The sequence below is a fragment of the Rhododendron vialii genome, chromosome 11a, assembly GCF_030253575.1.
Source record: "Rhododendron vialii isolate Sample 1 chromosome 11a, ASM3025357v1".
Lineage (NCBI taxonomy): Eukaryota > Viridiplantae > Streptophyta > Magnoliopsida > Ericales > Ericaceae > Rhododendron > Rhododendron vialii.
This window is the reverse complement of record NC_080567.1, coordinates 32,035,450-32,047,962: the sequence shown is the minus strand read 5'-3', so window position 1 is coordinate 32,047,962 and position 12,513 is coordinate 32,035,450. Positions and strand designations below refer to the sequence as shown.

General features: G+C 38.4%; 1 protein-coding gene and 1 long non-coding RNA gene across 7 annotated transcripts in view; one reads left to right on the top strand and one right to left on the bottom strand.

Moving 5' to 3' along the window:
• Window positions 1-8,595, bottom strand: part of LOC131307845 (disease resistance protein RUN1-like) — a 63,256-nt gene extending 54,661 nt beyond the window's left edge. For 3 of the 6 annotated variants that reach the window (XM_058334560.1, XM_058334559.1, XM_058334558.1), the window contains exons 1-4: window positions 7,815-8,577; window positions 3,219-4,314; window positions 2,837-3,121; window positions 2,395-2,721 (exon numbers count right to left, since the gene is read on the bottom strand). In XM_058334560.1, the coding sequence (XP_058190543.1) occupies window positions 2,395-2,721; window positions 2,837-3,121; window positions 3,219-4,314; window positions 7,815-8,320 (2,214 nt within the window). In that variant the 5' untranslated portion in view covers window positions 8,321-8,577. Of the gene's footprint in view, window positions 1-412; window positions 989-1,281; window positions 1,769-1,854; window positions 2,722-2,836; window positions 3,122-3,218; window positions 4,315-7,814 lie in introns of those variants that run through there. The other 3 variants (XM_058334557.1, XM_058334562.1, XM_058334561.1) reach the window with 3 other exon arrangements.
• LOC131307868 (uncharacterized) overlaps window positions 1-12,513 on the top strand; it is a 31,234-nt gene that overhangs the window by 6,500 nt on the left and 12,221 nt on the right. The gene's annotated exons all lie outside the window — the stretch shown is intronic.

Sequence of the window (12,513 nt, the reverse complement as noted above, 5' to 3'; positions counted from 1 at the left end):
ACGAATCTTATAAGGTTATTAATTTTGGAAATCTACTTTTTGATAATAAATATAATTCAAATCTAGTAAGGTTATTAATTTTGGAACTCTACTTTTTGATAATAACACTGTATTATTTGTCTTTTATGTTCCGAAATACATGACTGAACAATAGATTACTAGAAGACAAGTATTGAAGTTAATTTTGATCATAAGTCCTGCAAAACGAGCAGTTCTAATCATCATAACTCATAAGTTTTGCAAAACGAGCAGTTCCAATCTCAACAGAGCCATCCAATCCCGAAATGGGCCTGGAGAGGATTCTTTTCCTTTTTGATACTCTGGGAGTTCTTGCATTATTTTTTGAGGATGCACTTGTTTGGTCCTCTTGCAAGAACAAGTCAATAAACTACTATAACTCAATACTCCAAAGTTAGTCAACAAACCACTCCAAACCTGGCTGCTTAAGTTTTTCGTATGCAAAAGATAGGACAGAGAGCGCCATGTAGCAGAAAAGAGCATGAAAGAAGACAAAGGGCTCCAAAAATAACCCGAGGTTCTCTTAAACGCACCTCTAAGACTTCAGCCAAAAGAACAAGAAAAATAAACACTAGCAGCAGAAATTCAACAAATAAAGTATTGGTCTGGCAGATCCGAGACTTTTAGCATTTTGAGATCTCCCAAGAGAAACTTCCAATACACACGAACCATGTCCCAGAGATGCGGCTTGCAATTCAACCTATTGTGTAATGAATTCATTCTGGCTAGCAATTCATACTAGGTAAAGAATTCAGTGACGCGGCTTGCCATTCAACCTATTGTGAGCTGGGTACTGCTCTGTTGCCAACTTCCCCCGTTAACTCTGAGACTTGATCACCTACAGCATCTCGAGCTTCTTTACTCTGTATGTCACAAGTCAATTCATGGTTTTTCTGCATCTTCTGCTGTTGCTGCTCCTCCTCCTCTTCCTTCTCCTCCTCTTTCTGCTTCTGTTTTTGTTGATTCAATGCTATAATCGCGAAACATAAGCAGTATATTAACAAGCAGATAAGTAGAAATATCAGTTCATTTTGACTATATTTCTTGGGTTGATTCAAGACTAAAAACATGCAAAATTGTCTGGATTTTCCAATGATGCTCACATATCATTAGTCTCAATTCTCCTGTGATCCTCTTCCAAAAAAAAGAATCGTAGGTTCTCCAATTCCTCACATTGGTAATTATGGCAAGCCAAAAACCATCACCACAAGCTTGCTCCATTTTGTTGTTAACATATATAAGCAGAAGAGGTACCGTACGCACCTTCCAAAGCCACGATCCGAAACATGTTAGAATCCCATGAATGGTGTAGAGTGCTCAAGTATTTGCCTATCTCATCTTCTCTGAAATACAGAATGTGGGCTCCGCACTCCTTAATTTGTCCATCAACTTTTAAATTGAACAAAACTTGCAGTTCATCGCCATCTTCAAAAAATTTCGACTCAGGTAGCCAATGGCTTAACCACACCATATCTCCACCTGGTTCTGGAATGCCATAGCACCTTGGTGTATAGACCCTCTTCATTCCACGGCTCTTGTTATTTACTTCAACTTCTAAAGGCTCTGGCAACCAATCCAGATTGCCAGGAACAGTATATACCAAACAAAGGTTCAAGCCTGAAATACCGCAATGAGGAGATGATGAAGTCATAGTTAAAGATACAGTGAATCCACAGTTCTTGTTGCTAAACCAGTGTGGAACTTCAGTCCCAGGAAAATATGTGCTCAATATAGAACCTTCCTGCAGTATCTGTGAAATCGAAACCCATAGTTACGACAGTTACATGGATGAGAGAGAGAGAGAGAGAGAGAGAGAGAGAGAGAGAGAGAGAGAACCTGGATGGGACACTTCTTTCTACTCCATACAATTAAGTTAGTGACCAACGCCTCAACATTTGCCATGGAGTCCAAGTTGAAGAAGCCAATTTCGTTGATCAGTTCCACATTGACTTTTTTTACAGGTAAGATCTTGAAACCATGCTGAACGTAATCTAAACTCATGCAAGCACCATGTGTGATGCATTTTATGCAGGCCGAAGCAGACTCGTACGTTATTTTTTCCAATGATCGGGACTCTGAAACAATCAGGTTTTCTAAACCAATCGATGGCCAGAGAATCTGTTGGAGCTTTGGACACCATGATAAATCCAAGGTTTGGAGACTTGTAAGATCTTTAATGAAGTTAGGTAGGCTAGAAACTGGATTCCCACCTAGAAATAAGTGCTGTAACTTGGAGAGCTTAAGATCCCTGGGAAATGCATCATTGGTGAGATTGCAATTAGAAAGATCTAAACGTACCAAAGAGCTTGGTAAGGCCAATGACATTTGTACCCTTGGTTTTAGAACCCAAGGCCAAATAGATGCTTGTGATACAACCTCCATTCCACTTGCCTTAAGCACTTGCAGTGATTTCATCTTCCCCAGCTCCTCTATTGCCCCCATAAGGTTTGAGCAACCAGAAATATCTATTTCTACAAGAGATTCTAGCATACCAATATTTTTTGGAAGCTTTCTCAGTTTTTTGCAATCTTGTAGATTCAGTGACTCTATCATCCGTAGTTCTACGATAGATTCATCGACCTCGAACAAACTTGGACAAACTTTGAGAACCAATTTCTCTAGGTTGGGAATTCTCGAGAAATCTGGAGTTTTAACAAGTTTTGGGGAGTGACTGAGATTTAAAATTTTCAACGATCCAAGAACCTATTTGGAAAAGAAACATAATGCCAGACAAGTTTAAAAGGTGCTCTTCTCACACAACTTAATAACCAAAGTCATTATAAAATCTTAAAAAGAGAAGCAAAACAGAGTATTGTACCTGAGTTCCTTCCCAAAGTTGTTTCAAGTTGCTATAACGCATGTCAAGAGAGACCAAGTTCTCCAGAGGAAAATCATTGGGGAAAAATGCTGAAGGAAAACCACGCCAATACAACCATCGTAATCTTTTGGGAAATGCCTTGGAAGTTCCAGATAGTTGTACACCACTCAGCTTGAGTAGTCTCAAATTATGCATCTTTTCAAATGTATTTGCTTCAATCGCAGCCATGTCAGAATTTCCTAACACGTTCATGTCAAGTACAAGGCCTTCAATTTTTTCCGTACCCTTTGAAGAAAATAAAAAACACAGAAACACTAGTTAGATACTTGCAAGCATGTGCAAAATTATTACAGATAACCATAAGACGAAACATCTTTCTTACACTTTTTTCTAGCAAAATGTTGAAGGTTTCTCTAGGGCGCCAAATTCTGCTACGCTTCTCAGGATGCTTAGATTCACGGCAAACAATTTGTTTTCCCATGTCCTGAAGTAACTGATGCATTTGCAACGTCTCATTTTCAATTGTTAAGAGATTTCTGTCGACAAGGTTATGAATTCCAGCAAGTGGAAAACAATCACATCCTTCTAGTATTTTGATCGTTTTATTTTTCTTTTTTCCAACAAAGAAACAAGCTATGTCCAGGAATAGATCTTTATCGTGTTTATCTTTTAGAGAATCATAACTTATTTCAAGTTTTTCCGGAATTGCATTATCAGAAGCTGCTTCCAATTTCTGTAACTCACTTTCCCATAGATCTATATTTTTCTTCCGTACAGAAGAGCCCACCACTTGAAGAGCAAGAGGAAGCCCATCACAATGTTGCACAAACCTTTTTGATAAGTCCATGTGACCTTGAGCGGGGTGTTTTTGTCCAAAAGCATGCCAACTGAAAAGCTCTAGTGATTCATCACAGCCTAATTTTTGAGGTCTGTACACTTCATAAATTTCATCATCATTCATCATCCTCTCGATCCTAGTGATTATGATAATTTTACTTCCTGGCTTAAACCAATCTTGTTGGCCAGCTAATGCAGATAGTTGGTCCGTTTGATCCACATCATCAAGGACCAAAAGAATTCTTTTGTTGGCTAAGACACATTTCATCCTCCTACATCCATCGTCAACATCGTTCACTTTGTGCTCTTCTTTTCCCAAAATATTTGAAAGAAGCTGTCTTTGCAAACGGACTAATCCATTGGGTGCTTTGGCAACTTCTCTAATATTTGGGAGGAAACAGGCAGCATCATATCTAGTATGGTTGGAATTAAAAATAACTTTAGCAATCGTCGTCTTACCTATTCCACCCATTCCACATATCAAAAGAATGCCAACCCTAGTTGACATATCTTTTAGCCATGAAGTAACTCGAATGGTTTGCCAATCCATACCTACTAGATGGTCGCCAACCATCAAATGCTTGCCAACTACCTTGCTTTTGAGTTGACCAACAATTTCCTCAATGAATGTGGCTTCATACCTAAAAGTTTAATATGTGGAAAATGAAGCACAATAAGATCAGAAAAGATTTGAAAGGAAAAATCAAAATTTCCATGCAGATATCCAAACAAAGTATTACTCAAAACGTCTTACGCTAGTTTTTCTTTTCTTCTTTTTTCCATTTTTTATTGGTAAGAGTAAGGTTATATTAAAAAGAAAATCTCTAGTAAATGCCACCCCCATAAAAAACGAAGGCCACATACAAAGATGTTCTATGCACAACCACGCATATTATAAAAAAAAAAAAACTATGAACTGAAGGATTTGATAATGAGTAGCATCACTTTCCTTGGACTTCCAACTTTGCAAACTACAAAGGTAAAGGCTTTCATTTCTAACTAAAGAGCTTTCCACACCATCAAAATGCCTTCTAAGGGTTCAATGTGAATGGTGATCTTTCTAGGGAGAGTTATGCATGGTAGTCGTAAATGGCACAAAATCAAAGAAGAAGGGGTTGGATTAGAACTACAATAAACTCAAAAGGGTCATAAAGCTTTTAATGTTAGTTTGAACGCGGGAGAGTAGCTCATTAACTATAACTAGGACTAGGAGAGAGGAAAAGCTCTTATAGGAGATCTAGACCAGTTTGCGCCCTTTCACGTGTCCGTTAATCTTACGGAACACGCCCTTTTGTGTTTCAATTCTATACAAGGTTTATATTTTGCAACCTGCTTTCTCCTCCTATGGAGCCCGTTCATACGGATATTTGCTTCTGCTTTAAATGTGCCCACACTACTTGATTGTGAGATGGTCCCCCACGGATTAGTTTAGGTGTGCATGTAAATTGGCTCGAATTAGGTTCCCTTCAATTATTTCTCTCATTTTTCTATCTCTCTCTCCACTTATTACCCCCCAAAACCTCCATAAAAACCTAAACTACAAAAAACATACCAGAAAAAGGAAGAAGCAAAGACGTTACAAAAAAAACACTAGAAAGAATCGCCAAAACATATGATCTTCAAAACGACTTAAGGACTACAGAACCCACCATAAAAGGGCAAGCAAATATAGATGAAAATCTTGCAAAGAACCCTAAGGTTCTACAGATGAGACCCTACGAGACTTTAAGAGGGATTCACTTGAGAAGTCCATACCATAATGAGAGAGTAAATCTATATTTATAGCCACAGATTTCTTACTAAAGTCCAAATCCTTGCCAGATTATGTTTCCTTTGCATATATAGTCCAAATCCATTTAGGAAACTCCAAAACCAATGTTTAAGAAGTCCAAAACAGAATAAAATCAGCTAACCCACGTATCGACCGACTGTCCGGACGGACTTGACCACCATCCAAAAGGAAACAACCGAAAGCTATGGAGTCAAAATAAAAAACGGGCCATTCAGACGGCTGTGACTCCCATTCGGATGGGATTTACATAACAAAAAATAGAGCCGAAAATCCCACATTAGCAACCAGACATGTCAATAAAAATAATGTACATTTCTCAAGGATTTATGCATAGATGTACGCCAGTATGTTCTTCTACAAGCAAGAAAAAAGATGAATGATGTGGTGGATACTCAGGCACTGGTAGCAGGTGTGGCAATCTGTTGACTTTTCCTGATTTCTCCACATGGGCTGCTGGATTTGCTGGGATTGCAGAAGATTTGCAGCAACCAAATCTTGACTCTCTTTCACGCATGAAAAGAGCATTCAATGCTCTTTGTACTGACTCTCACTCCCTTTGCCTATATAATGCTGTGTAATGCTCAGTGTAAGAGTGTGGGTTAGCAGAATGTAGTCTTGAGTGGGTGAGGTTGAGTGGGGAGCCAGTGTGTCTCCCGGAGAGTTTTTCATCTTGTATATGTTTGTATATATACACGAGGGAGTTTTCTATGAAATTAGTGTGTGTTGTGTACGTGAGTGACCCCTGGGGCGCAACACAATCAAGCACTGGTAGTAGATGTGGCAGCCAAGGATTGGAAACAGTAAGGGTGGGGCATTACAAACTTAAGAAATGAAGTCTGCAAGATACAAGTCGTAACAGTTGTAATAAGTAGCACGAGGGGAGTGTTTGATGGGGAGACCTGGGAAGGGAAGTTAGTTAGTGGTACTATAATAGAGACACAGGATGAGGAGAAGGTGCATCAAGCCCAATACAATCAAGCACTTAGGGATAGAAGTGAGAAAGGATAACAGATCCTATCATACTTCACTATAAACCACTTTACTTTACCTGTCACAATTCAAGTCCCTCTGTATCAATTTACACTTTACAGTTAATCCACTTCTCAACACATCACATTGCACCTCACTTCATTCTACATTCTTAATACACTGCAATATGAACCTAGCCACGTGCATGAACCAAGACAGTTTTGGCCCTTCACCTACATACATGAGCACTTCATAGAAGACTCCTTAGTATGTTATATAGCATAGAAGCATGTATAAAAACAAAACAAAAAGCAGGACTACATTCAAGGAGTAGCAACGGGCATCAAAATGTGATAGCCATAAATATATAATGGAAAGTATGGTGACATGTACAATTGAGGACAAAAATCTTTGTGATTTTTGTTATATCCCTTCGACTTTAAGCAAAAATTCACTTTGGCTCTTCACATTTCAATTTGGACAAACATATACTGGCATTTTTTAATTGGTTTCAATGCCAACCCTTAGTTGGATGCCGTTGGGTTTTCGGATGGAAAATGGTCATGTGCCCAGCACATGACCGTTTTTTAGGGTACAATCGCCCATTCCTGTCCTCCCTTTTCCCTCCCTCACCCTAGCTCCATTGGAGGGAACCCAATTTGATAGCAACCCATCTCGACTCCGTAGGATTCCTACTCTCCAAACTCAATTGAAGTCGGGGCAGAGAGTCCCCATACGGATTGGGTCCCAAATATCCACAAGGGGGCTCAATAAAAGCTAGGACAGAGTTCTGTATGGACTTGACCAATCCCACTAGGGACAGAGACAGGAATCTCGGAGTGGGGTCAATATTTACACATGTACCTGATCTTATCCTTATTTGCGAACAAAAATTGAATAGCTATACAACTAGAAAACGTGTGTTTGCAACTTGTTGAAAGAAATAGAAAAGAAGGAAAAAAATTTAAAAAAAATTCTTCCCCTTGTTTGGTATTATAAGGAAAGAGAAGTGAAAGTTCGTAAAACATGAACAATTTTCTCCCCAATTTCTTCTTAATTCTCCCTCCAATTTTCCTATTTATTATTTTCTCTTCCTTTCCCTTTCCATCCTCAAGTTCCAAACAGAGTTAATTTTTGGTACTTCTTTTTTTTTTGAAAGGCAATTTTTGGTACTTTATCACCGTAAAGAAGAGAGAATTTTTAAGGAGAGAACTTTCTTCTATTTTTAGTAAAATATATATAAATGTGCTTGGTATAGTTTCTTTTTTTTTTTGTGCTTAGTATAGTTAATAACTTAATATCAATCCCACCAATCCATGAATAATTCTCCAATCTATTAAATGCATACGTTAGTAAAAGGGGAGTTAATCTAAAAATTACCCATCAGATTCCTTCCGGAAAACCTTCCCAGTCATACGCGCAACCTCTTTAAGAGCCTGACTCCATCCCTTCACTCTCTCAACCGTCGCTTCCTTATTTTCGAAAACCAGATTCTCTGACTGCCCCTTGAGCACCTCAGGTTCCACCTCGTAAAACACGGGCAAAAGGAAATGATCCGACTTCTTACAGAGCTCCAGAATCATCTGGAGTTCAAACAGGCACGAGGTCGAATTGGCATAGTTTTCCGATAACACGATTACCGACATCCTGGAATTCCGGATTGCTTCCAGCGACTCGGATTCGATAACCTCACCCCTCTCAATCTCGTCGTCGTCTCTGAATGTTTGGAACCCCTCGCACACGAGAGCGTGGTTGAGGTGATCGGTGAACTTCTTGCGGGTGTCAGAGCCTCTAAAACTCAAGAAAATGTCGTATCTGCCCTTGAGTTCGGGTTTAGAAGAAGAAGCGGAGGAGGAGAAGGGATTTTGGGATTTCGAAGTAGCCATTGAAGAGAAAGCAGAGAGCTTTGGTTTTTTTCTCAGAGCTTCGGTGAGGGGATGAGTGGAATCAACGTACTACCGTATTTTATACTAGTAGTTTCTTCACTCGGAGAACGTAGCGAAAGGGGTTAGGGAATCTCTAGATTTTCCCTAGAGAGGGGTGGAAAAAGGACCACTCTGTTTGTGGTGAAATAGTGAAGATCTGACGACGAAACTACCTGGAAAGAGTCGTGTGGAGAGAGAGAGAGAGAGCGCAACACGTTGTGACATCAACCTCTCGCAAAGGAATGAAAGGATATGACATCAGATCGTCGGGGAAGTGGATCCGACGGAAGAGGAAAGGTCCACTTTTTTGGGTAAATAGGAAAGGTCCACTTGCCTACGCACTTTTCCTGAAAAAAAATGGATAAAACTTAGAGAAAAAGTTCTTTCCGAATCAACCGGACAAGGCCCTGTCCGGACAGTCCCTTGTGTACCCTCTTCATGTATTTTTTTCAAAAATCTAAACTGTGCATCTTGTAGTATCCGTAAAATAATGCATTTACGCAAAAAATTAGCTTATCCGGACATTGAGAAGTATCTCAAAAGTTAAGTTTTTACACGAAAAATGAACGACCGTGAACAATTTAACTTTAAAAACAGTTGACAGATCACAGTCGTCCATTTTTAAACTCAACTTTTGACATATTTATCAATGTTCGGATAAACTAATTTTTTGTGTAAATACATTATTTTGCGGGCCCTGCAAAATGCATGGTTCGAACTTTTCAAAAAAATGCACGAAGGAGCCCACATGGGGCTATCCTGACAGGCCCCTTGTCCTGCATGTTAATCTAGAAAGAACTTATTCTCTAAAACTTAAATATGGATCTTCAATCCATACCCGACTTATGTTTTCATTCTCATCATTTTGAACACTTATATTTTCATCATCACTTAAAAAAAACCCAATATTGCCCTTCTACATACTATATATATATATAGACACACACATACATACAGGGGCCTTCTAATGCGGGCGCCCGCATTCAAGTAAGTTGCGGACTTTACCTTTTCGGATCAAATTTTGATGATCCGAGCCGCTCAATGTGTTCAGAACATGATTTTAAGGGTACTCGTGAGAAATCAGCAAAAAAAAAGACCCTAAAGGGCTTCATCCGAGAAGTTTTTGTTTATTTTTTATTGAACGGTTCAAAAAAAACTGCTTAAATCAAGCCCTTCACGGTCCTTTTTTTTTTTGATTTCTCGCGGGTACCCTTAAAATCACGTTATGAACACATTGAATGGCTTGGATCATCAAAATTCAATCGGGCAAGGGGAGAAATGGGGTGGTCCGCAACTTGCTTAAATGCGGGTGCCCGCATTAGAAGGGCCCTGTATTATATATAGAGTCCGGATCAGGTAAGGACCCCCGCATTTTAAGGTAAAAACGTGGACCTAGTGCTAGCCGTTGGATCGTGTTTTTAATGGTGCACATTTTAATGAAACTTTTCTGAGGAAAAGTTAATTGTGACCGGTTATAAATCATCCGCAGATCCGGACCATTGAAAACACGGTCCAACGGCCAGCAATCAGGTCCGTATTTTACCTTAAAATGCGGGGGTCCTTACTTGATCCAAACTGATTATATATAATACTATTATATAGTAGTAAATTTTGGAATGGAAAAATAAGTCCTAAAGTCCCAAATCTCAAAAATCTTACCACAATCATTTGTCACAACCCAAAAATCTTGCCACCGAAAATCTCGGCACCAAAACCAATTAAACACCACAAAACACAACCCCCCCCCCCCCCCCCCCCCCCCCCCCGAATTTATGAATCAACCTCCCCGCCCCCGAATTTATGAATCAAACCAAATGGAAAAAATCGACAGAACGAGATTTCGAGAACAAGAACGGGCGAGCGGCGAAATGGTCTTCATTCCATTTCCACTTCCGAAATGGTCTTCGGACGAGCGGTGGCGAAATGGTCTTCGGGCATTCCATTTCTGAAATGGACTTCGGGCGAGTGGCAGCAAAAACCAAAACAGGGTAAGGTATTTGGAGGGGCATCGGGGGTCAAAATAGCCACTGAGTATCAAATCTAAGGATTTCGAGGTCTGTCAAGGGTTGCCGGTGGACAAAAAATGTTGACCGGTGGTCGGCGATGCAGAAGGTGGATAGTGATGGTGACGGCGTACAGATTTGCATTCATATTTTTTCAATTAATTTTTTCATGTTTTTTCATGAATAAAACATGGTTTATTCATATTTTTTCATGAATAAAATGATGTATAGATTTGTATTCATGTTTTTTCATATTTTTATTCATGTTTTTTCAACGCACTGATTTAGATTGGATTAATCTATTCATGTTTTTTCAATTAAATCATGATGTGTTCCTAAAATCATGGTGTATTTCCTTTGGTTCGTGAAATCATCGTGTATTCATGAGATCATGGTGTATTGATGAAATTATGGCTCAAATTTGTATTTTTTTAAATAAATCATAGTTTATTCGTGAAATCGTAATTATTTTGGTGCATTCATGAAATCGTAATTGTTTTGGTTTAAATCGTAATTGTTTTGGTTCAATTCAAGTTGAAATATAAAAGTAATCAATCATATTTCAAATTACCATGAAATCATAAATTATGATTGTTTTGGTTTGATTCAATTTGAAATATAAAAGTAATAGGATAAAAAATATAAAAGTAATCAATATTATTTAAATTTACCGCAATTCTCTGTAAAACAATAAAATCCCATTGAATTAGAAAAACAATCCAATCCCATTAAATTAGAAAAATAATCCAATCTAATCCCACTAAATTAGGTCTTTAAAAATACATAAGATTTGTATATTATAGTGAAAATGGTAAGATTGGTAATTCACACACTAAGAGGATGGAAACATAAGCACGAAAAGTGGCTAGAATGGAAACTTACGTGACATGTCTGATGAGGATGAATATTTAAAAACTCTTAAAAAATATTCTTTAAGGAAAGACGTGTGCTACAACCATACCTAAAATCACACACCCAAATATATACCCTCCCATAAAATACAAGGGTTCCACACACACTATGTGTGCAGTGTGTGTGGAACCACACATAGTATGTGTGAGACCCTTGTGTTTTGTAAGAGGTGTGTATTTGGGTGTGTGGTTTTGGGTGTGGTTGTAAAATTTTTGTTAAGGAAAATGTTAACTTCTATCTTCAGGTAGACTGGTAGAGGTTAAAATGAGTAAAAGGTTTATTGATATCCTCAAAACTATCCCTCTTTGTTTGAATTTTAAGGGAGATTTTTTAGATTAATGAGTAGAGAATACAAGTAATAGATATAGAAAATTTATTAGAAACCGTACACAAAGGTTTTGAGACTCAAAACTAGATGTGGCAAATGGATGGGTTAGAGTAGGGTAGGTTAGGGCGGGTTGAAACAGGTCGTAAATTGAATATGGGCAGATCAAATATAAATCAATAGTAGGCGGGTCAATCAAAGGTTCATTAACGACTCTATTTGTCATCTTCATTTTATTTTTCTTTCTTCATACTCCAATTATGGAGCATGAAAATCAATCCTCCAAAATTGAGGCAAATATGGAGCCCCTAAACATAAGCAAAAATTTGGGGCCTAACATTTTTCTACTAATGTTGTATCTATATACATAATACATTGGCATATATATTTTGGAGCCCCTAAACATAAGCAAAAATTTGGGGTCCAATGCAACTACACCATTAGCGTATGCTCAAAACCGGTCTTGCCCAAAAGTTGAAGAAAATAGAGTAAATAAAAAAATCTTCCCTCAATATTTTATATCCATTCACCATTTTGGGGGTTTGGAGATGGGTTGGAGATGCTCTAAATGATCTAATATTGTAACCGTACTTAGATTTTGAGACACTTGTATGAGTTATTAATTTAAAGCCGGACATGAGCTAAAACTTGACATACTGCCAGTACTTTAAGTTCTAAAAAATTTACGAATTTTAAGGTCCCTCCTAGATACTTTTTTATTATAGTTCGAGCCCCGGCTTCAGAGTTGTCTCGTTCATCCAACCCACTCAATATATTAAAAAATGTAATGTTAATAATGATCAACAGTGGAGGAATACTAGCTCAAAGTGGCTCTGGGGAAGAGCCATGGCGTGTATCCTCTATGGACGAGGAAACATCAATTCATTGACTGCTCCCCAACAACTTTGTCCGGA